The 27,905-nt window shown below is 40.3% G+C and overlaps 2 gene segments (V, D, J or C); both read left to right on the forward strand.

Annotated features, from left to right (window-relative positions):
• Positions 1–3,207: 3,207 nt before the first annotated feature.
• LOC129407057 (immunoglobulin lambda variable 7-46-like) lies at positions 3,208–10,547 on the forward strand (the record flags this gene model as incomplete). The annotated part of the segment is given in 3 exon segments: positions 3,208–3,235; positions 5,464–5,772; positions 10,279–10,547. Coding segments are annotated over 3 exon segments (606 nt in total), but the record flags the coding sequence as incomplete, so codon positions are not given.
• Positions 10,548–17,144: 6,597 nt separating this feature from the next.
• On the forward strand, positions 17,145–27,219 carry LOC129407125 (Ig lambda-2 chain V region-like; the record flags this gene model as incomplete). The annotated part of the segment is given in 3 exon segments: positions 17,145–17,190; positions 17,297–17,605; positions 26,951–27,219. Coding segments are annotated over 3 exon segments (624 nt in total), but the record flags the coding sequence as incomplete, so codon positions are not given.
• Between the last annotated feature and the right edge of the window lie 686 nt (positions 27,220–27,905).

The following is a 27,905-nucleotide window of genomic DNA, read 5'->3' on the forward strand; positions in this document are numbered from 1 at the left end:
GGCAAACAATAAACATCAATACATTGTTCATTTAGGTACTGACATCACAAGGCGAATTTTTAAACATTTTAGGCACCTTGACTTACAATACTGCTAATGATAGGGACTCATGCATACAATATTATACCACCACACACTCAAGCCACTATCTCTACCTGCATCAGGGTAAGTTCAATACTCTAGTCCAGACTTTAGATTCTGTTACCTTCAGTCACATGGAAAATATTTTCAATGCATCAATCATGGTGTCTGTCTGATAAGTAATTATAGACTCTTTAAGGAGAAAAAGCCAAATGTCATAAGCTAGGACAATAAATTACCAACCCGGAATTTTAAATCTTTAAAATTGCAAAAGATTATATATGTATATATGTATATATATATATATATATATATATATATATTACTGTCACTGTCCCTGTCATCCCCTTGCTCATCGATTTGCTCGAGCGGGCACCAGTAACATCACCATGTGAGACTTGTTGTTACTGTTTTTGGCAAATCAAATACACTATGGGTAGCATTCTTTTAATGATTTTTCAAATATTTGCTGACATGCTGACTTTTGAATACACCTAAGGTGAACTTTATTTTCCCCCATAAATTTCTATCATCACAATCCCCTGAATGTCCAAATCTTGCAAACAGCTCAATTATCTTATATTCTGTAAGAGTTGACCCAACACATTTTTCCTTCTGTAGAAGATTTCTGGGTTTCCTAGCATGTTGAATATTTATCCCTACAACTGTCATAGAAAGGGACTCCTGGGAGTGAGATACCACATGAACACTGGAATGCAAAATACTCAATTCAGCAAAAACTAAGGTGAGAAAATTAAAAAGGTGGATCTGTCACTCTTGGTTTCAAAAGAGATTATTAAGGTACACTTTGTAATGTGGTGTCAGGCCACCATTTAAATACACATGTAGATCATAGGCACAGGAATAAGAGGTCAGAAAATCACCCAAACACTTATATTCAAGTGATCAAGAAAACACAATGGGGAGTGGGAGTGGGATATTATCTTCAACAAATAATGTTACAGAAATTCATATAAACATTGAAGGAAACTGAATTCTGTCTTAAGTCACATAAGAGAAAAAATCAAAATTATTTAATTATTTAAGCATTAGATCTTAACAAAAGAGAGATTCTAGAAAACAAAATCCTCATAACAATTATCTTAGTAATAATTTTTTAGATATGATGCCACCACTTGAATCAATGAATCCCAAAATTACCAGTGGGACTATATTATGATAAAATATTGCTGGGACTGGAGTGAGCGCTCAGAAGACTGAGACCACACAAAGAATGTTTTGCATTTGGGAGGCCAGGGATCAATCCTTGTCACTGCATGATCCCCTAGAAACTCTGGGAACAGCCTCCAAACTTACCAGTAGCCCCTAAACATCACCATGTGTGGTCTCCGGGTACAACAAACAAGTTTCTGCACTAAAGACTGAAACATTTAACAGGAAGCAGAGACAATCTAGGGAATGGGAGAAGACATTTGCAAGTCACATATCAGAATAGTGAAGACTGTTAAAAATACAGAATTGGAACATAGGGCACAACGTCATGATCAGAGAGGAGTATGTTTGAGAGACAGCACCTGAGTGCTAACTACCAAAGACCCCAGAGAACATGCTGGAAAAATCTCTTCTGAGGAAACCCAGTGGAATACAGAGAATACAACCCAGGTCAAGTCATGAGGAGGACACTAAGAGGTGACCTGTTTTGACCCTGAGCAAGGGGAACAGTGCACAGGGCAGTAGTAAAGTAGATACACTGTTTCAGGCCTGGATTTCATTAAAAGGCATAAATATTTAATTAGAATCATTTTTGTATAAGGCAAGACGTATAGTGATAATGATGAGAAATGAAAGAAAGCCAATGCATATTTCATTAATCTTATGTGCATTGGCTTTCATTTCTCATCATTATCACTACACGTCTTGCCTTATTAAAAATGTACTTACAGTTTGGAATTACAAAGTAGATCATGTTTTTCCTTCAGGATATGATTAAAGTTAACGTGAGTTAACTTCACCAGTTCTGGAAAGCAGTAACATATCTACCTATTTCGTTACCTCTAAAATACACCTTGGTCCTCTCCATTCCTTCAGACCCATAGATAATATTAGTGGACATGGTAATAAAAGTGTTCTGTTGATCAACCCAAAGAGCCTAGACACTGTATTTCTGCCTATTTTTGCTTGTTTGTTTTTCTTATCAATAGAAATTTTTATTTCTTATTTTAATATGCCACTTTGGGGGATAAATCCCATTTTATAGTGTTTTGTGTCTTCTCAAAAAAAATCTGAAGATAAATTGGAGTAACCCCATATAAGTATATTTTCTTAGAACAAATGGGAGTTGTGATGTCTTATACGTTAGTGAAACTCTGTGAGTCATATCTTCAGCTCTAGTCCTCCCACCTTAGCCCTGTTCAATCACACCCAGATACTTGTTCTGAGATTTCCTAATTGGACCTGTGCTGGAGGAGACGAGTTTGAAAGTACTCACAGAGCAGCGAGTTTACTGAAGTGGCCCGAGAGTTCAAAAAGATGAAAATTATAGATTACTGACTGGGTAAGAAAGTTCTCCCAAAAATTATCTTTCAGCTCCAAGATTTTCTAGAGAAAAATATAGGACTGAGGTCTCCACATGGGGGTAGATATAGTTGACGTATATCAACCCACATCACTCAGTATCTGTCACTCTATAGTCACTGTCTGTGTGAGGTCTCACTATCTGCCTCTTTCAAGGTCTCCTTCAGGAGATATCAGAGTTACACTGGGAAATAAAGAGAAATGAAACTGATTTGCATGAAGTGCCTTCTTCTCTGGGACTCTGGGACATGAAAAGATCCCAGGACACCAGACACAAACCAGAAAACTAAGAAGACCACATCTATCAGTATCTCCATTATATTATAGAGAGCATTTACTCAGCTTTCCCTCAAATGGTTTAATCAGGCAAGTGGATTCTATATCCTTGGGGTCTCGGGGTATTCTGTTTTAGATACATATTCTCAGACTGTGGTAACCTTGGAGTCATCACTGTATATAGGACACCTGTTCTCTTATCAGAGGGTGAGTGAGAAGTATAGGTAGGGAACGGAGACACAAAACTTTGGTTCAGTCTTTCCTGTTCTAAGAAAAATTTATTCTTGTTTAGAGGTTGGTCTCCAACACATCCAAATGGCGCCTTTGTTCCTCAAGCCTCCAGGTAGGAAAGAGCAGAAATGTTTTCTGTGTTCAACCCTGGTGGTCACTGCAGATTAATATTATTTTTCCCATCCCAATTTATAATAAAAGCTTACATAATGGCTAATTCAAGGAGAAAGATTGTGGTGGAAGATAACACATACAGGATAATTCAGGAACACATTTGCTGATCAACTCAGAAAAAAATCACTCATACTTAATGTGATGATTTAACTGACTGAAAAACCTGAATCTAATTGCCTGAAAATGCAATTGTTTCTGATTTCTTCTGAATAATCACAAAGATTAATACTAACAAAAGGACAAATGAACCAAATACAGAATATCGTTCAGATTCTTTTGCCAAATTCTCCATAGTAGACCAATAATAAATAAACACGAAATACACATCCACTTAAAAGTCCATATGAAAAGAAAGGCAATAAAATATGAATTGACCTTTTAAAATATGTCTAGATATTCACAGTATAAGATAAGAATTTAACACAAAAACTTATGACCTATATAATTAGTAAATCATAAAGTAAAAAATGAATTAGATACCACCATACAATATAATAGTTTAATGTACTGACAACTATTTGAAAATGAAAAGATGGAGAAATCATAACAACAACTAAAGTCTATACCCAATAACCAAATGATCAAGATTAACATAATACCTAATTATAGTTAATTAGAAAACGTATATAAGACAACTCTATAAAATTATTGAATTTTTCTGTAAATGTAAAATTCTTACAGAAAGAAAGAATCCCCATCACAAACACATAAGGAAACGAAAAAAATATATTCTTTTTCCTGGGCCTGTTTTTAAGATTTGCCAGGCCTAATATTTGTACTGCAAACAATCTCATAATAGCCTGTAAAACTTTTTTTTCCAGGAAATACTCATGGCTTACTACTGACTGTGTTCTCAGGGATCACTTCTAGTAAGCTTGGGAGATCATATGAGATGTTGGCATTGAACCCTGATCACTCACATGCAAGGGAGGTACTTTCCCCACTGAACTATAGCTCAACCCTAAGACAAAAATTTTTAACATTAAACATGATGTCACCTTGATGGACACCTAAAACCAATAAAAATATTTCTGAAATAAAGTGAGTTATGAATACAAAAAAAGGGGAAATTACCTAAGTGATAATTGCTAAATGGGTGTAAGGCAGAATCGAAACTTGGAGGAGGATATTGAAAAGAAGTAAAGAAGTATCAACAAGGAGTAGCAAAGATTGAGTCAGAGTAATGGTACTAGAGAGTATTGGAAGGGTACTGAGTTGATCCCTAACAATATTTTGAATGACTTCTATTTAAAAACAAGAGCAAAATTAAAACTTGATTCTCAGCAATGGAAAACAAATTATCAAATGCTTCCTTTCCAGCAGGTCTGACTTTGGCGGGGGGGAAACTCCAAAAAATAATGAGTTTTTTGTTGAAATATTGAATGTAACCAAAGTAAAGAGGAAGTAAAGTAAAATTTATCAGCTACACAGGCGGGGAGGGAGGCTGGGGGTTGGGGAGGTGGGGGGGAGGTTTACTGTGGTTCTTGGTGGTGGAATATGTGCACTGGTGAAGGGATGGGTGTTTGAGCATTGTGTAACTGAGACTTAAACTGAAAGTTTTGTAACTTTACACGTGATTTAATAAAAATAAATAAATTTTAAAAAAGAAAACTTTAAGAATTTGATTTTACATGGCAAAAAGTATCATTTTAAAAATTAAAAAACACATAAAAAAACTCTTTGCTCTCAGTAATTAAAATACACTAAACATTATCTTGATGTCAACAGGGGGCATTTATGCTTTTGAAGTGAACAAGGCCTGCAGCAAGTTCAGACTGAAGAAGTGCCAACAGGTGCTTCCTCCCAAGGGACTATCCTAGCTCAAAGCTAGCCCAAGTTTCCCCTTCTCTGAAGAGCTAGTTCTTCACTGAAGACACAGAAATGGGGGAGGGGATTTATGCTAAATGGCTGAGATTTGCAGCATGCACACCCAACACAAACCCTTCCCCCAGGTCAGAGGGACATAAAAGAGGCGCCAAAGTCTTGTGTCAGCTGTGAGGCCACGATGTCCTTGAGAGTCTGCACCATGAGCAGGAGTCTTCTCTTCCTCCTCGTCCTTCTTGTCCTTACTCACTGCCAAGGTTCCTGAAGATTCAAGTGACCAACTTTTGGGGAATTGCTCTGACTTCCATTTTCATTCCCGATGTGCTTCTGTTTCCATTTCAGGGTCCAGTTCTCAGGCTATGGTGACTCAGGAGCCTTCACTGACCGTGAACCTGGGAGGGACAGTCATTCTCACATGTGCTTCCAGCACTGGAGCAGTCACTGATGGTCACTATCCACACTGGTTCCAGCAGAAGTCTGGTCAAGCCCCCAAAACAATGATTTATGACACAAACAAAAAACACTCCTGGACTACAGCCCGGTTCTCAGGTTCCATCCTTGGGGACAAAGCTGCCCTCACAATCTCAGGGGTCCAATCAGAGGATGAGGCTGAATACTATTGTTGGCTGTTATACAGTAATGCTTGACACAGTGACAAATTTAGATGAGGTACCAGTACATAAATTAGCTGCCCTTGTTACCTTGGGTCTATGAGTAATCGTGCTATATAGTTGCTGTAAATCTCTATGCATTTAAAGCTTTACTCAACTCTATAACATTTGAAATATTCTGAGAATTTTCACTAATCTTTTAATTTAAAATTTTATTCTTTATCATGAGTTGTGATTTGGCAAGTTGTTCGTAATACAGTTATTTCAGGCATTCAATGTTCCAACGCCAATCCCACCATCAGTGTGTTTTTCCCTCCACCAATATGTCCAACCCACCACTCGAGCTTGCCCTCTTAGCAGGCACAAAGAAATTTGCTTCATATTGCTTATTGTAACATAAATCATTGCTCTGGGAGTTTGACCAGATTTCTGCTGGAACCAGTATGGATAGTGACCATCAGTGACAGTCACTTTCCCCCCTTCTCCCTCTGCCACCCAGGACCCAGGGTTATTGGGTTTCTGTCTCTCCACGCAGAAAAGAACTTCAGAAGTAGACAAGCAGTGAAGTAAAGCAGATTATATTTGGAGGTTTTGAAAGGAACAGGGGAGAGAAAGTGGAGAGAGCACCAAGTAATGTGCTCAAGAGAGAAACCAGGCTTCTCCAAGGGCAGAGGGAGCCTCTACACACATGCCAGTATTAGACATGAAAACATGAAAGCACACATCTCAAGTGAGGAGATGCTGGCAACACATGTACTGGGGCAAAACATGTGCTCAGGTAACACATGTGCCTGGCCGCCTGGGCACAATCAGCACATGAGTTTGGGCAGCATATGTGCGCCCCTTCTTTGTTTAAGGTAGCTTTTAAAGGGTTTCTCCAACTTGCCCCCCATGTGGGGCTTCACCTAGGTCAAAGTCCATTGTTAAGGAGGTTGTCAAATGGGGTAGAGTTGGGAGTGGTGATGGACTTCTTTGAAATTCCTTTCTGGCCTTTTACTCCTGATGGAGCTTTTGTCAGAGGGGTGTCAGCCTCCTCAGGGTCCATTGCTGGAGCCAGGGGAGGGTCTTATCAGGCCTTAGTTCCTGTTTTCTTCAAGGTTGGTCTTTGCAACTTGAGAGCTATTACTTACCAGGAAATTTACTGCCATCATCTGGGGAGGAGAGCTTCCCTATCTGCCTATATCACTATTATGTGTCGAGTTGGATTAATGTATTTTCTTAACTTGCTTTTTAGACTATGTGGAATTTGTAAACTGAAGGGTTAGACTAAGGATATTTACTCATAATGTTGAGTTTGCCTTATATATGGACACTCCTGAACATGTCTTGATTAGAGGTGTATTGTCATGGCAAGGATGAAATCAAACGAGTAGAGAGGTCTCTGTTAGAGTAGCATAAATTCTGAGCTGAGGGATGAGAGTGAGCTCTGCAGCCTTCCTCTCCTTAGGCAGCTCTATGGTCCCTGCTTTCCCAGCACTTCAGGTTATCAGTAATCACTCATCTTTGGTCTGGTCCTGATCTGAAGGTTCTGTTGCCAGGTCTTTTAGAGGGTTTCAACAGGAAGAGATCTAGGAGATACACAGGTAAGATTGTCAGCAACAGACTCAAAAGCAATCACAGTGAAGAGATTCTCTGCGAAATCTAGAAAAAAGAACTGAATATAGTCTATAGATATTGTATTTTTGTGGGTTTTTCAGGGAGGAAAAGGCATCACAGCCAGCTATGCTCAAGGGTTACTCGTGGCTCTTCACTCAGGAATTACTCTTGGCAGTTCTCTGGGGACCAGATGTGATGCTGAAGATGAAATTCAGTTTGGGGACATCTAAGGCAAACCCCCGACCCACTGTACTATTACTCCAGCCCTTATCACATTTTTTTCTGCTTTAGATGTTGCATTTACTTTAGTATTTTAGATCAGTGTTTGTAACTGTTTTTACACCGTTGAACTAGCACCTGTGCTGCAAATAGATATATGACCTATCAGAACTGTCCATTTATTACCAGTGTAGTAAACTGGTGGATTAAATCTTTCTATACCTGTGGACAGGTCCATTGAATGGTTGTTAAAGAATGCTGTTCTAGCCTTTGAAGAACAGGAATCACTGTGGATGAATATAGTCTCAGTAATGAATGTGGGCATGGATACAACACGTGATTTGTGTAACAAAAGGCTTGATGCAAAGATGTGCTTTTCTTTTGAGTAGGCCACAGAAGAGCTTGTGGATTAGGTAAATTCTTTTTTTTTTTTTTTGCTTTTTTGGGGTCACACCCAGTGATGCCCAGGGGTTACTCCTGGCTTTGCACTCAGGATTTACTCCTGATGTTCTTGGGGGACCATATGGGATGCCGGGGATCGAACCACGGTCGACCACGTGCAAGGCAAACGCCCTACCCAGTGGGCTATTGCTCCGGCCCCAAGATAAATTCTAAATTTATCTCCACCAGCTTAAACTCCACCTGCCTCCCCTGGGGATCAAAGGATAAATTGTAAGTCACCATCCTGTTTAAGCTCCATGCTAACATACACATAGATGGATCCTAAGGCTATAGGTATCTCCTAAAGCAGGGATTTGTGTAATTGTCCCTTTTAGTATTGACTCACTGGCTATTTGTTGGAGGTTTAGTTTCCACCATTGTTGGTGAATATCTGTTTCCACTCTAGCACTGAACTATGGAGCCTGCTCTCTGGTGTCTCTGTTCTCTATAGATATACACCTGACTGTGATTCGAGATGCAACTTACCTCCTTCCAAATCAAGGTAATCTGGAGATACATCAATAATATATTTACACTTACTGTGACCCGTTTCAAAGTCTTCCACAGTCTTTCACTATGGGCCCTTACTCCTCCAACTATTGGGTCACTTTTCATAACTGAAATTTCATTTCATTAATAAATCCATTGAGATATTGGAGAAAACATGTAGCATAATTACTCGTCTACTATTTTTCTGCTGAAGGCTTCATGATCCATTGTTTTCATTACATTTTGACTATAAACATAAGCAATGGGTTGAGACAAACAGTTGTGAGATCATTCTTTCCCCGTTGGAAAGATTGCAATGGCATATATTGAGGATATTTCAGGTAGCCTTTTGACCTTTTCTCTAAACAGACTGGGTGACCATGTCAGTCCAGCTGCCTTCTTATCTACTGCAGTAATGGCACTCACAGCCACTCTATGTTTAATGCCATAAAGTAAAGCAACTCAGAAGATAGACAGAGCAGCTTTCAGTGTAGTTTCAGTTGCTTGAATCACATCAACTCTGTCAGGATCCCAAAATATCAATAAATTGATAATCTCTTCCAGATTTCTCCCAGAATGACCATCAATCATCACCCCTTCTTTCAGCAAACCTGTATATACTAAAAGTCATGCTCGGGGGGAAGACTGAGTATACAAATAAGACATGTGGTACATGTGATAGCATGTTCTCTCCACTGTGTCTGTGCACACAACTTTGTGTCTCACCACCGAAAGATGCTTAGACATCACTTCCTTCTCATTGGCAAAAGATTTCCCGCATCTTTTTCAAAGTAACAACTAAAAACACAGTCTCATGCTCAATTAGTAAAACTAAAAGCAAAATATTTTCAGTTCATATATGCTTGAAACAATATTTTTAATGTTGGAGATATACTTCTTCATCTCTGACAACTGATGAATAACAAAGGAGAATCTGGTGACCTGCACAGGAGGATCTATGACAATTTTTTTTATCTAAGAGCATATGGTATGAAAAAACAGGTGCTCATATATGACCACTCAATAAAGGCTGGACCAGTTGGCATTCCTACCAACAGTGAAGAAGCGTCCCTTTTTCTCCACATCCACGCCAGCACAGGTTGCTTTGAACATGCTTCAATTAGCACAGAAGAATCCTCGAGCTTAGATTCTCTGCTCAAAAGAGGAAAGAAAAGTGGAAAAGGAGAAGGAAGAAGCGCTGATTTATGAAGTATCCTCCTTCTCAAAACTCCTACATACAGTTCCTTTCTGGAAAATCACAGACACTGAAGTTAGTTACTTTGGGACCTAACAACTTCAGATCAGAGAAAGGAAGGTTTGAAGCTAGAAAAGAGACAAGCAAAGGTGAATGTTCTCATCAGTGGACACTAGAGGGGGCAGTGTGCCATGTACTTAGAGCAAGCTCTGCAATGAGATGCAGCCCCAGGCCCTGCGCCCCTGTCTAGTGCATGTCACTGACGTGGAGCAACTCAGAAACTCTGCCATGGTCACACTGCTGAGTGACCCTCAGGAACTCATTTGCATGACAGCCCCACCTTCACAGGAGGAAGCAGGTATAAGGAGAACTTGGAGGGTGGTCCTGAGCTGAGGAAGTCTGACACATTACAGCATTGAGTTGTCTCCACCATGGCCTGGGCTCCTCTCCTGTTCACATTTCTGGCTCACTGCACAGGTCAGGGGACTCTCTGGGTTGGTGGGAGAAATTAGCAAAGGATGCTCTGCTTCTTTATAACATCTCATCTTAAGCCCTTTGTCTTACATCTGTTTACAGGGGTCACTTCTCAGAATGTGGTGATTCAAGAATCGTCATTGTCCACAAACCCTGGGGGTACAGTTACATTCACCTGTGGCTCCAGCACTGGGGCTGTCACCACCAATAATTATGCTGATTGGGTTCAACAGAAGCCCTACCAGAAGCCCCGGGCTCTAATAGGTGATGCCAGTCATAGGCATCCAGATGTTCCTGCCCGATTCTCTGGCTCCCTGCTTGGAAACAAGGCAGTGCTCACCATCACTGGAGCCAAGGAAGAGGACGAGGCTGAGTATTTCTGTGCTCTGTGGTTCAGCAACCATTTCCACAGTGACAGATGCAAGTGGGGAAGTGAGACATAAACCTGAGCTAAGCTTCATCTTTTCTGCTGAGTAGAGCAGGTCCTCTCATGAAGTCACCCAGCTCAAGATCTTCTCTATTTTGTTGGTGGAAAATGGCAACAACTCTTCAATGCTAATTTTCAAATAAACAAAATTGTTCCAGGGCTTGATGAACTCCTTCACTTTTATACTGTTGTCCTATGACCTACCCTCACATTGAGTTAGGATTTACTCTATTTTGTTATTTTTTCTTACACAGCTAAACACAGTAAAATTTTCAGGTATGAACAAGTTATGCTATTACTGCAAAGTTAATTACATTTTCTCAAAAGAAGCCTCATAGTGTCCATTCTCACTAGGGCTCAGGATGGAAACAATAGTTTATGCATTTATAACATATATTTTCATTTTATACAATATAAGTATTTGTATTGCTATAAATTCATATGCATAAAATATAACATAAATCATATATGCAATATTTGAAAATTAATTCAAATTATATCCTATAGCCACTATTTTCCAGAAAAGTATTAAAAAATTTTTATGAAATAAAGGAATTTCTATACTGGAAAATTTTCAAAACTTGTAAATATGAGGAAGTAACCAGGGGACATCGATGCTTTTGATGTTTTGGATTTGGGGCTGGGGACTGTTGTATTTTGAGGGGGTGGTGTGTGTGGACATACCTTAAATGATCATGCTTCGGTGATGGTCCAGGATCTGTACTCAGGAATTAATCCTGAATGGTGCATGAGACCATATGGGATGCCAGGGATAGAACCTGGGTCAGGGGCATTCAAGGCAAGGGCCTTACCCACTGTACTGTCCCTCCAGCCCCATGACACTATTGAAGTGAACAAGGCCTGCAGAAAATCTAGATTTATGAGCCTCAGAAAATCTAAATCTCTCTGGTCTGAACTAGACGTGCCAACAGGTGCTTCCTCCTAGGGGACTAACCCAGCCCCCAACCATCCCAGGCTTGCCCCTCCCAGCAGAGCTAGTCCTTAATTGAAGACACAGTTGGGGTTGGGCATGTATGCTAAAGGGCCAGGTTTTCAGCAAGCACACCCAACAATAACACTTCCCTCAGGGCCAGAGGAACATGAAAGAGGCCCTAGAGGTCAACTATGGGGTCAGTGTGTCCTTGAAAGTCATACTATGAGTAAACTCCTCTCTTCTTTCTTCTTGTTCTCTTCTTTACTCACTGGCCAGGTTTGTGGATATTTCCTTAAATGATTTTTTAAAAATTATTTATTTTTTTATTGTATAACTGTGAAATACAGTTACAAATTTTCATATATGATCCACCACCAAACCCCCACATACCTCCCTCCCACTCCCCCTCTGCCTCTGTGGCAGACATTTTTCACTTTACTATTTCCTTACTCTGATTACATTCAATTTTCAACAGGAATCTCACTATTATTATTTGGAAGTTTTCCTCCAACAGTCAGACATGCTGGATGGCATCAATAGATTGTATGTTTTCATTTTTTGGAAAAGGTCTGTCCCAGTCCCGAATCCCGGACCATGATAGTAGCTGCTCAGTGTCGCCGGGCTCCATCTGGAGAAGGCGTACTGGCTGTACCTCCTTAGTCTGGCTCCCCGGTGTTGCTGGACTGGTCTTGGGTCCGGAGCATTCTCCGGCCTGCGTGGCTTACCAGAACTCCTAGATTCTTCCGGTTTGTGGATATTTTGATGACCTGCCTTTGGAGGATTTATTGGACTTCAATCTTCATTCCTGACATGCTTCTGTTTCCATTTCAGTGTCCAGTTCTCAGGCTGTGGTGAATCAGCCTTCACTGACCATGTACACACAAGGGACAATAATTTCACATTTAGTCTCAGCCTGGAGCAGTCACTGATGGTCAGTCTTCATACTGGTTTCAACAGAAGACTGGTCAAGCTCCCAATATACTAATTGATGACACATCCAAAACACTGCAGACTTTGGCCTGATTCTCTATCTCTCTCCTTGAGAACCCAGCTGCCCTCACCCTCTCTGGGGCCCAGCAGAGCAGTGATGCAGGAGCAGGGAAAGCTTGTCTCTGTGTTCTTTACAAGGTTTTAGATTCTTCAATATTTGTAGGAATGCTCCACGGCATGGAAAACGACCTCACATGCTGGAGGAAAAGGCAGCTCAGATAGAGAAGGGAACACCAAATAAAAGATATTGGGAGGACCCATTCGGGTTGAAAGATGTGTGCCAAAAGTAGACCATAGACAGAACATAACGACTGCTCAATACCTCTATTGGAAACCACAATACCCAACACAAGAGAGGGAGCACAAGGGAATACCTTGCCACAGAGGCATGGCAGGGTGGAGGGGATGGGGTGGGGGTGGTGGGAGGGATGCTGGGACCATTAGTGGTGGAAAATGGGCACTGGTGGAGGGATGGGTACTCAATCATTGTATGACTGAAATGCAAGCATGAAAGTTTATAAGTCTGTAACTGTACCTCACGGTGATTCACTAATATTAAAAAAAAAGACAAAAAAAGATGCTCAAAGTTAGAAAATAGAAATAGGTCTTAGAAATTAAGAACAATAGAGAGGCTCAGTTTAGAAGTAAGTTAGATATGCTTCCTGTGTGTGTGTGTGTGTTTGGGTGGGGGGACTGAGGGGGTTTTATAAAAACTGGGTCTTCATTCGCGTTGAAAGATGCAAGCTGAAAGTAGACTATAGACCGAACATGAAGGCCACTCAAAGCCACTCAATAACTCTATTGCAAACTACGACACCGAAAAAGAGCGAGAACAAAAGGGAATGCCCTGCACAGAGGCAGGGTTGGGTGGTGTAGGGTGGGGTGGGGGTAGTGAGAGGGATACTGGGATCATTGTTGGAGGAGAACGGCAGTGGTGGAGGGATGGGTAAACGATCACTGTATGAGTGAAATTGCAAACACAAAAGTTCATAACTTTGTGACTGTACCTCACAGTGATTCTATAATAAAAAATTAATTAAAAAAAAACCAAAAAAAACCCAAAACAACCAAAACAGGATCTTTGTGCTACTTGCCAAGTTACTAGCTTTTCATGAGTAGTTAGGGATATTACACTGTGAGCTGGCTGATTAAGGTCTTTGGGGTTATCTGCTTTACCATTTAAGATAGGTACTGCCCATTTTCTTTTAGTGGCTAATGAGCCTAAGCTCTGTGGTAGGAGGTGGTACTTTTGTCTTGGGAAATTTCAAACTTCCCTTCCTCAGAAAGGTAAACCCTAGATGTGAGGGGATGATTAAAGTGTGGAATGAAGACATCTAAAAACGGACTTTTTTTTTTCATCAACTACTAATGAGAAACTGAGGTTCCCTCTTTCATTCCCTCCTCTCAAAGAAAAAAAATTGTGACTGCAGTCAGGAAATAGAGAATCAGATTGCTCAAGGTACTTCCTGCTTAGGGGCATAAATAGGGTTCTAGTGCAGTGAAGGTGTTTTAGGAAGAAGGATGCGGGGAGGTCTGCAGTAACATGCCTTAGTCCCTTGTGTCCGTGGTTACACATTCGTCACCCTCTGTGGTTTAATGGCCTCAAGCATAAGGCACTGTAGCACTGTCTTCCCGTTTTTCATGGATTTGCTCGAGTGGGCACCAGTATTGTCTCCATTGTGAGACTTGTTGTTAGTATTTTTGGTATATCAAATATGCCATGGGTAGCTTGCCAGGTTTTGCCGTGCTGGCAAGATGCTTTGGTAGCTTGCTGGGCTCTCTGAGAGGGATGGAAGAATCAATCCAGGTTGGCTGCATGTAAGGCAAATGCCCTACCCGGTGTGCTATCTCACCAGCCCTCAATCATAGAGTCCTCAAGCATAGAAGAAACAAATTAGACAAGAAGGCTATAAGACCAGGTCCAGTTGTAGTCAGAAGACCACCATGGATTAAAAAAAGGCAGGACTTAAAAGAGCCAAGATTTAGTATTTACCATGGAAATCATGCCTGAGAAGCCTGTTCCCACAATTAGGGAATCTTTTAGTGAGTTGAAGATTGGTCTGTATTTGTCTAAATTTTTTCATCAAAGAAGCAAAATACCTTTCTATGCGTAGCACATCAATGATGGACTGATGAAACCTCACCTTTACGCGATGGGTAAAATATTTCAAGGTCAAAAGCCAATTATTCCCAATACAATGGAGAACTTTAGAATTTATTTTTTTAGTTTGTGGTATTGGAACATAGTCATACAAACAGGGGAGAGGAAGTTGAGATGATTATCTAAGAGTAGAATCTCCATTCTGGATGGCGTCAACAAATATAACTTAAAGTACTGTGAACGAGAGACAAGTTTTGTAAGGTGTACAAGAGGTAAGCTCCAAAGGTTTTAATCGATTTGTTCAAGCAGACACCAGTAAGTCTCTCATTGAAAGACTTATTATTACTGTTTTTGGCATATCCAATACGCACAGGTAGCTTGCCAGGCTCTGCCGTGTGGGCTCCGTACTCTCGGTAGCTTGCCAGGCTCTCTGAGAGGGGCAGAGAAATCAAACATGGGTCGGCCATGTGAAAGGCGAAAGCCCAACCACTGTGCTATCGCTCCAGCAAAAAGGTTTTAATGTGGGTAAATAATTAAAGATCTTAAGAAAACCTTGCTTAGTGCTAGTCTGCCCTAGAATGCATCAGACCCAGTAATTGAAGTTACTTAACCCCTCCAATTCCAGCGGTTCTATAGGAGCATCCTCAAGCACTTTAATTAGGAATGGGTGGGATGCTCAGCCAGAGGAAATACAGGATGGAAAGGATTTCAAGTTCCCTTTTATCTACAACAGAGTTTGTTTTGTTTTCATTTAAGAACTGAGAACTTGGTCCCCGGCACCATCTTGCCGCATTCAGCATTGAAGAAACCCAGTGGGCACCACAACACTGGAGATTTCTCCATGCCCCATACCAAGCCAATATCTCTGGGATGCCCCAGATGGAGCAGGTGCAGTCTCCCTGCCTTCTCCAGATGGAATCCCAGTGACCATGAGCTTCTATAAGCATGTCTCCAGTATGTGGCTATCAGAACTATTCCTCTGACCTTTCCTGATATGCAATGTGAGCAATGAAAAATAAATTATCTAGCATCTGCCCCTGGCCAAAACTAGAGAGAGAGCAGTGACATGTGGGGCCTCACAGCATGGGGGATGGAACCAGCACCTCTCCCCACCCTGGCGAGGCCCTGAACAGCAATGATCCCAGAGGCACACAGGCCAATCTTGAACCCAGTGGCTTTTGGCAGAAATGCATCTGGACTGAGCATTGAACTACTGCTCAGTATTCAACATGGTGCCACCCTGGGGGCAGGAAAGTGTTTTTCCCTCCCATCTTTTCTCCCTGGCAGTGTGGTGGCCACCAGCTTTCCAGAGCCTATTGGAGAGCCAGGTATGAGACTGAAGTGACGTTTCACATGAAGCCTCTCCGGATGGGAGGTGGAATAGGCCCCTCTTCCTGCCCTGATGAGGCCCCGAGTTGCTGCCCACAAAAGGTTCCTGGCTCCTAATCAGCCATGATCCCAGAGGCACACAAACCAATCTTGGAACCCAGAGGCTTTTGGCAGAAATCCCTCAGACTTATTACTAAAATATCAGAAATCCAAAATCATGCAGCTGCAAAGAGGCGGTGTGACATGATATGCTTTTGATAATTAGCAATAGAAAACAAATTATCTAATGATGCCTATTTTGTAAGGTCTGATTGTTGAGGAAAAATCCAAATAATAATGGTGGGTCTTTTGTCAAAATGTTGAATGTGATTAAAGTGGAGAGAGAGTAAAATCATCTGCCACATAAACAGGGGGAGGGGTGGGACAAGGGATATATCGGGGTTCTTGGTGATAGAAAATGTGCACTGGTGAAGGAATGGGTCTTGGACCATTGTATGACTAAGACTTAAACTGAAAATCTTTGTAACTACTCTCACAATAATTCAATAAAAAACAAAACAAAACAAAAAAACCCTGAGAATTGAATAGCACTCAGCTTTAAAAGGCACTGGTAGAGGTGAAGTATTACATGTGACATCATCAATTACCCATATGGCAAAGTATCCACATTAGTCCATGAGTTTCTCAGGAACTTGCAGCAATTAACAGAGAAGAATCCTAGACCTCAGAGCCTCTGCTCAACAGAGTTGTCTAAGGAAAGTGGAGGAGGATAAAGAAGAAGAATAGTGCTGATGCTTGCAGATTCCCCTTTCACAAAACTCATTCATCAAGTTTCTGCCTGGGGAATCACAGAGACTGAATTTAGATTGTTGGAGACTTAAAACCTTCAGATCTGAGCAAAGAAATTGGAAACTAGAAAAAAAAAAAAAGACAAGCAATAATGAATCTTCTCATCAGTGGACACTAGGGGGGGCAGTGTGCCATATTCTGAGAGCAAGTTCTCCAATGAAATGCAGCTGCAGACCCTAGGGCCCTCTAGTACATGTCACTAACATGGAGCAACTCAGAAACTGCCATGGTCACACTGCTGAGTGACCCTCAGGAACTCATTTGCATGACAGCCCCACCTCCACAGGGGGAAGCAGGTATAAGGAGAGCTTGGAGGCTGGTCCTGAGCTGAGGGGTCTGACAAGTCACAGCCTTGGGTTGTCTCCACCATGGCCTGGGCTCCTCTCCTGCTCACATTTCTGGCTCACTGCACAGGTCAGGGGCACTCTCTGGGTTGGTGGGAGAAAATGGCAAAGGATACTCTGCTGCACTTTTACATCATTGTCTCATCTTAAGCCCTTGGTCTTATATCTGTTTTCAGGGGTCACTTCTCAGAATGTGGTGATTCAAGAATCCTCACTAGCCACAACTCCTGGAGGCACAGTTACACTCACCTGTGGCTCCAGTACTGGGGCTGTCACCACCAGTAATTATGCTAATTGGATTCAACAGAAGCCCTACCAGAAACCCTGGGGTCTAATAGGTGGAACCAGTAATAGGCTTCCAGATGTACCTGCCAGATTCTCTGGCTCCCTGCTTGGAAACAAGGCAGTCCTCACCATCACTGGAGCCAAGGAAGAGGATGAGGCTGAGTATTTCTGTGCTCTGTGGTTCAGCAACCATTTCCACAGTGACAGATGCAAGTGGGGAAGTGAGACATAAACCTGGGGCTAAGCTTTATCTTTTGCTGCTGAGTACAGCAGATCCTGTAATGAAGTAATCTATTTCAAGGTTTTCTCTGCATTTTTGATGAAAAATAACAACTATTCCTGCAAACTTTCAAATAAACAAATTTATTCCACGTTATGATCAATTTCTTCACTTAAACACTGGTTTCCTAGTTCCTGAATTCTCATTAAGTTAGGATTTACTCTATTTCTTTTTTTTTTTTTTTTTTGGTATACAAGCTGATCACAGGGTCTAGGAATTTTCCAGGTATGCACAGGTAATATTATTGGGGTAAAGTCAATTATATTTTCTCCATATGCAGCATCACTAACAATGTTCATTCACATTAAGAGTAAGGAATAAAACAATATTTTATGAATTTATAACATCACTGTAAAGCTTTTTATACAGTGTACGTGTTGCTCTAAACTAGTATACTTAAATATAACATAACCAGATGGAATATTTAAAAATTAATTCCAATTATATTCTGTTATCATTAAAGTCCAGAAAATAATTGATAAATACTTATGAAATAAATGATCATTTGCTCTGAAAAATTACAAACAACATTGTGAATTGAGGAAGTTACCATGGGACACTGATACTTTAGACTTCAGAGTTTTGGGTTTTTTTGTTTTATTTTGTTTTGGCGGCCACACACAGTAATGCTTAGGGGTTGCTGCTAGCTGTGCACTCAGGAATTCCTCCTTATGTTTTGAAAGATGACAGTTGATGTTTCTTTGGATGAAGCCAGAGTGGGATATATACACTTTATCAATATAATAACCTACAACCAGGATTTTTGAAATTTAATTTAGAACATTTGTTTTAACATTTAAAATTATAGGTTAGTCAGAGAGATAGTTCGGTAGGTTATGTGCATTCTTTTCATGCCAGAAACATTGGTAAATTCTCCAGGATAGCATGTTCTTTGAGCCTTCCGGGGTGACTTCCAAGCACAAAGCTGTTGTTGCCCTCAAATCCAAACAGAAATATAGTTAGATGTATATAAATTCAATTCTTTTGAAAATTATTTATTTGAGTAGTTAATATTTTATTATTTATTTTCAAAAATATGATATTTATTTTTCTAAAATATTATGAAAAATATTTTTGTTTTTTTTTTTTTTGAGCCACAGTCACTAGTGGTCAGAGATCTGCACAGAGGGATCACTCCTGGTGTCCTCAGAGACCATATGAAATGCCAGAGATTAGAGCCTGGGTTGACCACATTCAAGGAAATGGTAGGAAACTACAGAATTGTCTAGAGGAAACCTGAAAGCCTGTGTAACATCTCCTGAGCAAGCACACTGACTCAGACAAGGACCAGGGCTTGTCTGTACCACCATTCTAGCCCCTTATGAAAATCATTGAAATGAAATTTGACCATGTAATCTTGAGACTTCTCTAACTACCCTCATGATATCTTCTATATTTTATGCAAATCTATAAACTTGCTCTATATGGCTTTTCATATCTTTTAGTGCTGCTTATTTTTATCTAATATACAATTCTGTATCTTACTTGAAATATTATTTGTAATCTAGTCTATGAGCTCTTTTTAGATTTTATTTTCATTTCAGTTTTTTCAAATTCAATTAGCAGGGTCACTGTGGAACTACCTGTGCTTCTTTATCTGTTCAGTGAGATCAGTAAACTTGGTGTCTGGGCTGGTGGCTGTTCCCTGTGCCCTCACTGATGAGACTCTGCAGCTGCTCCTTCTCTGGCCCATCAGAGTCGCTGAGCATGAACTGTAGTCTCCATAGGTGCTTCCTGCTGGGCTCTCCCATGGGGGAAAGCAAATCTCCTTCCTGCTGACTCTGGGCTGAGATTTGGATTCTAGATGCAGGACTCCGGAGGTTGTAGGTAATTCACTGTATCATTGTCATCTAGTTGTTCATTGATTTACTCGAGCGGGTGCCAATAATGTCTCCATTTGTTCCAGCCCTGAGATTTAAGCAGCCTCTCCTTACTCATTTTTCCCAATGATTAGAGGGTCAGAAGAATGAGACCTGTTATTGTTACTGTATTTGGCATATCGAATACGCCATGCGGAGCTTATCAGGCTCTTCTGTGGTCCAAAAGATAAGAGAGAGAGAGAGAGAGAGAGAGAGAGAGAGAGAGAGAGAGAGAGAGAGAAACAGAAAATGAAACTGTCTGAAAAAGAGCAGAGGCCTCCTGTCCCCACTGTCCACAGCCCCCAAAAGCCATAGGTAATTAATGGATGGAAAATTGTTTGCATAGATAGTCCTTACATTGACATAGAGTGAAGAAGAAAAGGAGACTTGGATAGAAATTCTCAAAGGTGGGGTCAGGGATCTTTATGTACCAGGGCCCGGGCTCCTCTCCTACTCGTGTGCCTCTCTCATTGCACAGGTAGGTCAGACCTGAAGAGCCAGCCCCAACATACCCCACAACCTAAATATTATTTCTCCTATCCCAATTTTGAAGAAAAGCTTCCATAATGGCCAACTGAAGGAACAAGATTGTCATGGAAGATAAGACATACAGGATAATTCAGGAATACATTTGCAGATCAACTCAGAAAAAAGTTAGTCATATCCAATGTGGGGCTGGAGTGATAGCACAGCGGTGGGTGTTCACCTTTCCTGCGGCCGACCTGTGTTCATTTCCTCCACTACTCTCAGATAGCTGGGCAAGCTACCGAGAGTATCTCCGGCATGGCAGAGCATGGCAACTAAACGTGGCTTATTGGATACACCAAGAACACATACATGAAAGCTTGTAACTATCTCAAGGTGATTCAATAATATTTAAAATTTTTTTTTAAAAAAGAACAGTAACAATAAGTCTCACAATTAGAGACATTACTGGTGCCCGCTCTAACAAATAGATGAGCAACAGGATAACAGTCACAGTGACATCCAATGTGATAATTTAATTGACTAAAAAGCCTGAATCTACTTGCTGGAAAATAAAATTGTTTATTTGTTCATTTTCATTTCTTCTGAATAATCACGTATGTTAAAACTAACCAAAACATAAATGAACCAAACAAAGAATATCCCTCAGATTCTTTAGCAAATTTCTCGAGAGTTGACCAATTATAAATAAACACAAAATACAAATCTATTTAAAAATCAGTAGAAATAATAAGGCAAGAAAATAAGAATGAACTTTAAAAATAGAGTTAACACATTGCTAGATACTCACAATATAAGGAAGAAACACAAGAAGTTATGACCTACATAATTAGGGAATTATAAAGTAAAAATAAATTAGATATCACCATACAAAAATAGAAATAGAATAGAAAAAGTTTCAGTGTGCTGACAACTATTTGAAAATGGAAAGATGGAAAAATTGTAACAGTAACTAAAGTATATACCCAATAACCAAATGATCAAGATTAATATAATACCTAAGTATAGGTAAAAGGCAAAACATATATAAGAAATCTTTCTATATTTTTTTGCTTTTTTTCTGTAAATATAAAATTCTCACAGAAAAATATCCCCATCATGAACATAGAGAAAAAAAAAAGGTATTCTTTTTTTTTAAAAAAAGCATTCTTTTTCCTCTGCTGTTTTAAATATTTGCCAAACCTAATTTTTGTACTGCATGTAATCTGCATGTAATCTCATACAAGCCTATAAAACCTTTTTTGACAGGTGGTACATAAGGCTTACTCCTGGCTGTGTGGTCAGGGATCACTCCTAGCAAACTTGGAGCATAGTATTGGGGATTGAACACTTATCAGCGCCATCTGAGGGAGGTACTCTCCCCACTGAACCACAGCTTAAACCAAGACAAAGATTTTTAACCATAAACATAATGTCACCTTGATAAACACCCAAAACCAATAAAAATATTTCTGAAATAAAATCAGTTATGAATACAAAGAAAGAGGAAATTACATAAGTGGTAATTGCTAAATGGGTGCAAGGATAGGTAGACACTTAGGCAGAATTGAAACTTTGAGAAGGATATTGAACAGAAGTAAAGAAGTTTCAACAAGGATTAGTAAAGATTGAATCAGAGTGATGGTACTAAGGAGAATTCGAAGGGTACTGAGTTGAATCCTAGCAACATTTTGAATGACTTCCATTTTTAAAAAGAAGCAAAAGCAAAAATAAGAATTTGGTTTTACATGGCAAAAAAATGTTTAATGCCATCAGGAATAAAGCAACTCAAAAGATAACCAGAGTAGTTTTCAATGTACTTTCACTTGTTTGAATCATATCAACCATCAGGATCCCAAAATATCAATAAATTGGTAGTCTCTTCTAGATTTCTCCCATAATGACTATCAATTATCACCTTTGTTTCAGCAAGACTGTATTAATACTAAAAGTCCTGGTCTGGGTGAAAACTGGCTGTTCAAAGAAGACATGTGGCACATATGAAAGCATGTTCTGTTCACTGTGTCTGTGCACACAACTTAGTGCCTCCCCACCCCTAGATGCTTAAATATCACTTCCTTCTCACTTGCAAAAGATTTTCCCAGTCTTCCTCAGAAGAACAACTAAAATCACAGTGTCCTGGTTAGTTAGTATAACTAAAAACAAAATATTTTCAGTTCATATATGCTTGAAAAATATTTTTAATGTTGAAGATACACTCTTTCATCTCTGACAAATGATAAATAACAAGGGGAATTTGGTGTCCTGCACAGGAGGACCTATGAACAACTTTCTTATCTAACAGCATGTTGTATGAAAAAACGGGCTCAGTTATGACCACTTGTTTATAAATAAACAAAGAAACCTAAAGAGTCCAAGTGGAGCATCATGGTTTGCCTGAGGTCCTGAGGAAGCCACAGAAAGGGTGATGTGTCATACTTCTAAGGAGAAACGTTGTGAACTAGATAGTGGGAAGCAGGACGTACCATACTATCACAAAGTCCTGTACTAGTGTGTCTGAGCCTTTCTATATATTAGGGGTACATTCCACACCCAAAGTGACTAGGGATAAGCATAGTTGGGAGCAGCCACTTGAAACTGCCTGATGGTCTCTACTGAGGGCTGAAAATCTACAATATTCAGGTGCATGGATACTAACACAGGCAACTTGAAGAGATACTCTATGAGGTTCACCATGCAAAGCAACCCTAAGCAGTAGAGAGTTTCTGTTTTTTCTTCAAATAGAAGTAATTTGGGGTTTGCAGCAGCCCATTCTCAAGCACTTAAAGTGGGGTTCGAATGCTCAAACAGGAAGTACAGGATGCAATGGATATGAGTACACTCTATCATAGGAGATTTTGTTAGTGTTTAGTTTGCTTTGCTTTAAGAACTGAAAACTAGACATTATTCAGGTACAAGTTCTAACCGAATTGGAGTGGTGAAGCACACAAACATGACATAAGAAATTATCCATCTGGCAAAGTATCTATATTATTCCAGATCTTGGTCAATTCCTTCACTTAAATCCTGGTTTTCTAGGACCTGGCTTCTCATTAAGTTAGGCTTTACTTTATTTTGGTTATTTTTGTACACAAGCTAAACACAGGAAATTTTCTAGGCACGAACAAGTTATGTTATCACGGTAAAGTCAATTACATTTTCTCAGAAGCATCATAATATACATTCTCACTAGGGGTAAGGAGGGAAAAAATAGTTTATGTATTTATGGCATCTATTTTCATTTTATACAATATAAATATATGTATTGATATAAATTCATATGCATAAAGATATCACATAAATCATATATGCAATATTTGAAAATTAATTCAAATTATATTCTATAGTCATTAATTTCCAGAAAAGTATTGAGAAATTCTTATGAAATGAAGGAACTTCTCTTCTGAAAATTTTTCAAACTTTTTAATATGAGGAAGTTACCAGAGGACATCGATGCTTTTGATTTTTTGATCTTGGGGCATGGGTCATGTTGTATTATGCAGGTTATGTGTGGCCACACCTTACATGACCATGCTCAGGTAATATTCCTGTTTCTGTACTCAGGAATTAATACTGACAGGTAGAGGAGACCATATGGGTTGCCAGGGATAGAACCTGGGTCAGGTGCGTTCAGTTAGGGCAAGGGCCTTACCCACTGTACTTTCTCTCCAGCCCCATGACACTTTTAAAGTGAACAAGGCCTGCAGCAAATCCAGACTGTATGAGCCCCAGATAATCTAATCTCTTTGGTCTGATCTACAATTGCCAACAGGTGCTTCCTCCTAAGGGACTAACATAGCTCCCAACCATCCCAGGCTTCCCCCTCCCAGCAAAGTTAGTCCTTAATTGAAGAGACAATTGGGGGAGGGCATGTATGCTAAAGGACTCAGGTTTTCAGCAAGCACACCCAACAATAACACTTCCCTCAGGGCCAGAGGAACAAGAAAGAGGCCCCACAGGTCAAGAGTCAACTATGGGGTCAGTGTGTCATACTGACACACTTGAAAGTCATACTATGAGTAAACTCCTCTCTTCTTTCTTCTTGTCCTCCTCTTCCTTACTCACTTGCCCAGATTGTGGAGATTTCAGTGACGAGAACTTGGAGGATTTCTCTTGACTTCCATCTTCATTCCTGACATGCTTCTGTTTCCATCTCAGGATCCAATTCTCAGGCTGTGGTGAATCAGCCTTCACTGACCATGAACCCAGAAGAGACAGTTATTCTCACATGTGGTCTCAGCATTGAAGCAGTCACTGATGGTCAGTATTCATACTGGTTTCAACAGAAGACTGGTCAAGCTCCCAAGACACTAATTTATGACATATCCAAAACACCGCTGGGTTCTGGTCTGATTCTCTGTCTCTCTCCTTGAGAACTAAGCTATTCTCACACTTTCCTGGTCCCAGAAAAAGAAGTGATGCACAGCAGGGAAAACTTGTCTCTGTGTTCTCTACATGCTTCTAGATTGTTCAATAATTGTAGAAATGAAAACATTGTTTAAAAAATGGATGCTCAGGGCCGGAGCGATAGCACAGTGGGTAGGGCATTTGCCTTGCACGTGGCCATCCCGGGTTCAATCCCCGGCATCCCATATGGACCCCCAAGCACCTCCAGGAGTAATTCCTGAGTGCAGAGCCAGGAGTAACCCTGAGCATCGCCGGGTGTGACCCAAAAAGAAAAAAAAATGGATGCTCAAAGTTAGAAAATAGAAATAGGCAGAGGAAATTAACTAGGAGAGGAAGAAATTTTCCAACAGTGGAGAAACTTAGCATAGAACTAAGTTAGATGTAGCTCGAATGTGTGTGTGTGTGTGTGTGTGTGTGAGTGTGCATGGTGGGCAGGAGGGGGTTATAGAAAAACTGGGTTGATCTTTGTGCTACCTGCCAAGTGACAGGCTTTTCATGAGTATTTAGGGATATTACAGTGTGGGCTGGCTGACTTAGTTCTTTTGGGATATTTATTTGACCATTTAAGATAGGTATTGAACATTCTCTCTTAGTGTCAAAACACTCTAGCTCTGCAGTGGAACTTTTGTCTTGGGATATTTCAAACTTCCCTTCCTCAAAAAGGTGAACTCAAGACGTGAGAGGATGCTTAAGGTGTGGAATGGAGACAGCTAAAAACGGACTGGTAACATCAGTCGCTAATGAGAAACTGAGGCTCCCTCTTTCATTTTCCCCTCTCAAAGAAAGAAATTCTGACTGCAGTCAGGAAATGGATCATCAAATTGCTCAAGGTACTTCCTGCTTATGGGCATCAATAGTGCAGTGAAGGTGTCTTCGGAAGAAGGATGTGGGGAGGTCGTCAGTAACATGCCTCAGTTCCTTGCGTCTGGTTGCACATTAGTCACCTTCTGTAATTTAATGGCCTCAAGCATAGAGGAAACAAATTCGACAAGAAGGTTATAAGGCCAGATCCTGCTGTAGTCAGAAGCCCACCATGGATTCAAGAAATCAGGACCTAAGAGAGCCAAGACTAAGCATTTTCTATGGAAATCATGCCTGAGAAGCCTGTTCCCAACTAGGGGGTCTTTCAGTGAGTTGAAGATTGGTCTGGATTTGTCTAGATTTGTTCACAAAGGAGCAAAAAACCTTTCGAAGCATAGCACAGCAATGATGGGCTGAGGTGACCTCACCTTTAGGCAATGGGTAAAATATTTTGAGGTCAAAGGCCAATTATTCCCAAGGCAATGGAGGGCTTCAGGAATTTTTTTTAAAAATTCATGATATTGGAATGTAGCCATACAAACAGGGAGAGGAAGCTGAGATGATAATCTTCAAATCATGTCTATTCTGGGTAGCGTCAGGATATATAACTTAAAATATTGTGAATGAGAGTCAAGTTTTGTGAGCTGTACAATAGGTATGTGCCAATAGTTTTAATGTGGGAAAATAATGAAAAACTTTAAGAAAAGCTTGCTTAATGCTAGTCTCCCCTTGAATGCCTCAGACCCAATAGATGAGATTATTTGACTCCTCTAACTCCAGGGGTTCAGTAGCAGCACCCTCAAGCACTTTAGGTGGAGTTGGGATGCTCATCCCGAGAACATACAGGACTCAAAGGACTTCAAATTCCCTTTAATCTACAATAAATTTTGTTTAGTTTTCATTTAAGAACTGAGAACTAAATAGTACTCAGCAGTAAAAGGCACAGGTGGCAGTGAAGCATTACACGTGACATCATCAATTACCCATATGGCAAAGTATCCACATTAGTCCATGAGTTTTTCAGGAACTTGCAGCAATTAACAGGAAAGAATCCTGTAGCTCAGAGCTTCAGCTCAACAGAGTTGTCTAAGGAAAGTGGAGGAGGATAAAGAAGAAGAAGAAGAATGCTGATGTGTGCAGATTCCCCTTTCATAAAACTCATTCATCCGGTTCCTGCCTGGGGAATCACAGAGACTGAATTTATATTGTTAGAGACCTAAAATCTCCAGATCTGAGAAAAGAAATTGGAAACAAGGAAAAAAAGACAAGCAATGCTTAATCTTCTCATCAGTGGACACTAGGGGGGGCAGTGTGCCATATTCTGAGAGCAAGTTCTGCAATGAGCTGCAGCTCCAGACCCTAGGGCCCTCTAGTACATGTCACTGACATGATACAACTCAGAAACTGCCATGGTCACACTGCTGAGTGACTCACAGGAACTCATTTGCATGACAGCCCCACCTCCACAGGAGGAAGCAGGTATAATGAGAGCTTGGAGGCTGGTCCTGAGCTGAGGAGTCTGACAAATCACAGCCTTGGGTTGTCTCCACCATGGCCTGGGCTCCTCTCCTGTTCACATTTCTGGCTCACTGCACAGGTCAGGGGGACTCTCTGGGTTGGTGGGAGAAAATGGCAAAGGATACTCTGCTGCACCTTTGTATTATTGTTTTATCCTAAGCCCTTGATCTCACATCTGTTTTCAGGGGTCACTTCTCAGAATGTGGTGATTCAAGAATCCTCACTAGCCACAACTCCTGGAGGCACAGTTACACTCACCTGTGGCTCCAGTACTGGGGCTGTCACCACCAATCACGTTGCCAGCTGGGTTCAACAGAAGCCCTACCAGAAACCCTGGGGTCTAATGGGTGGAACCAGTAATAGATATCCTGATGTTCCTGCCCGATTCTCTGGCTCCCTGCTTGGAAACAAGGCAGTCCTCACCATCACTGGAGCCAAGGAAGAGGACGAGGCTGAGTATTTCTGTGCTCTGTGGTTCAGCAACCATTTCCACAGTGACAGATGGAAGTGGGGAAGTGAGACATAAACCCATAGCTAAGCTTCATCTTTTGTTGCTGATTACAGCAGCAAAAGATAGATGACTTCTAGTAAAGTCATCTATTGCTATGTCTTCTCTATATTGTTGATGAAAAATAACAAATATTCCTGCAAACTTTCAAGTAAACAAAGTTATTCCAGGTCATGACCAATTCCTTCACTTAAATACTGGTGTCCTAGTTCCTGGCTTCTTATTAAGTTAGGATTTACTCTATTTCTTTTTTTTGGCATACAAGCTGATCACAGGAATTACCAGGCATGCACAAGTAATGTTATTGGTGTAAAATCAATTATATTTCCTCCATATGCAGCATCACTATCAATGTTGACTCTCATTATGAGTACAGAATAAAACAATATTTTATGTAATTATAACATCACTGAAAACTTTTTATATAGTATACATGTTGCTCTAAATTAATACACATTTAATATAACATAATCATATGGAATGTTTAAAATTAATTCCAATTACATTCTGTCATCAGTAATGTCCAGAAAATCATTGAAAATTACTTATGAAATGAATGATCATTTGCTCTGAAAAATTACAAACAACACTGTATATTGAGGAAGTTACCATGGGACACGGATACTTTAGATTTGGGGGGTCTGGGTTTTGTTTTGTTTTGG

This window comes from Sorex araneus, chromosome 9 (genome assembly GCF_027595985.1).
Source record: "Sorex araneus isolate mSorAra2 chromosome 9, mSorAra2.pri, whole genome shotgun sequence".
In the NCBI taxonomy this organism is placed as follows: domain Eukaryota; kingdom Metazoa; phylum Chordata; class Mammalia; order Eulipotyphla; family Soricidae; genus Sorex; species Sorex araneus.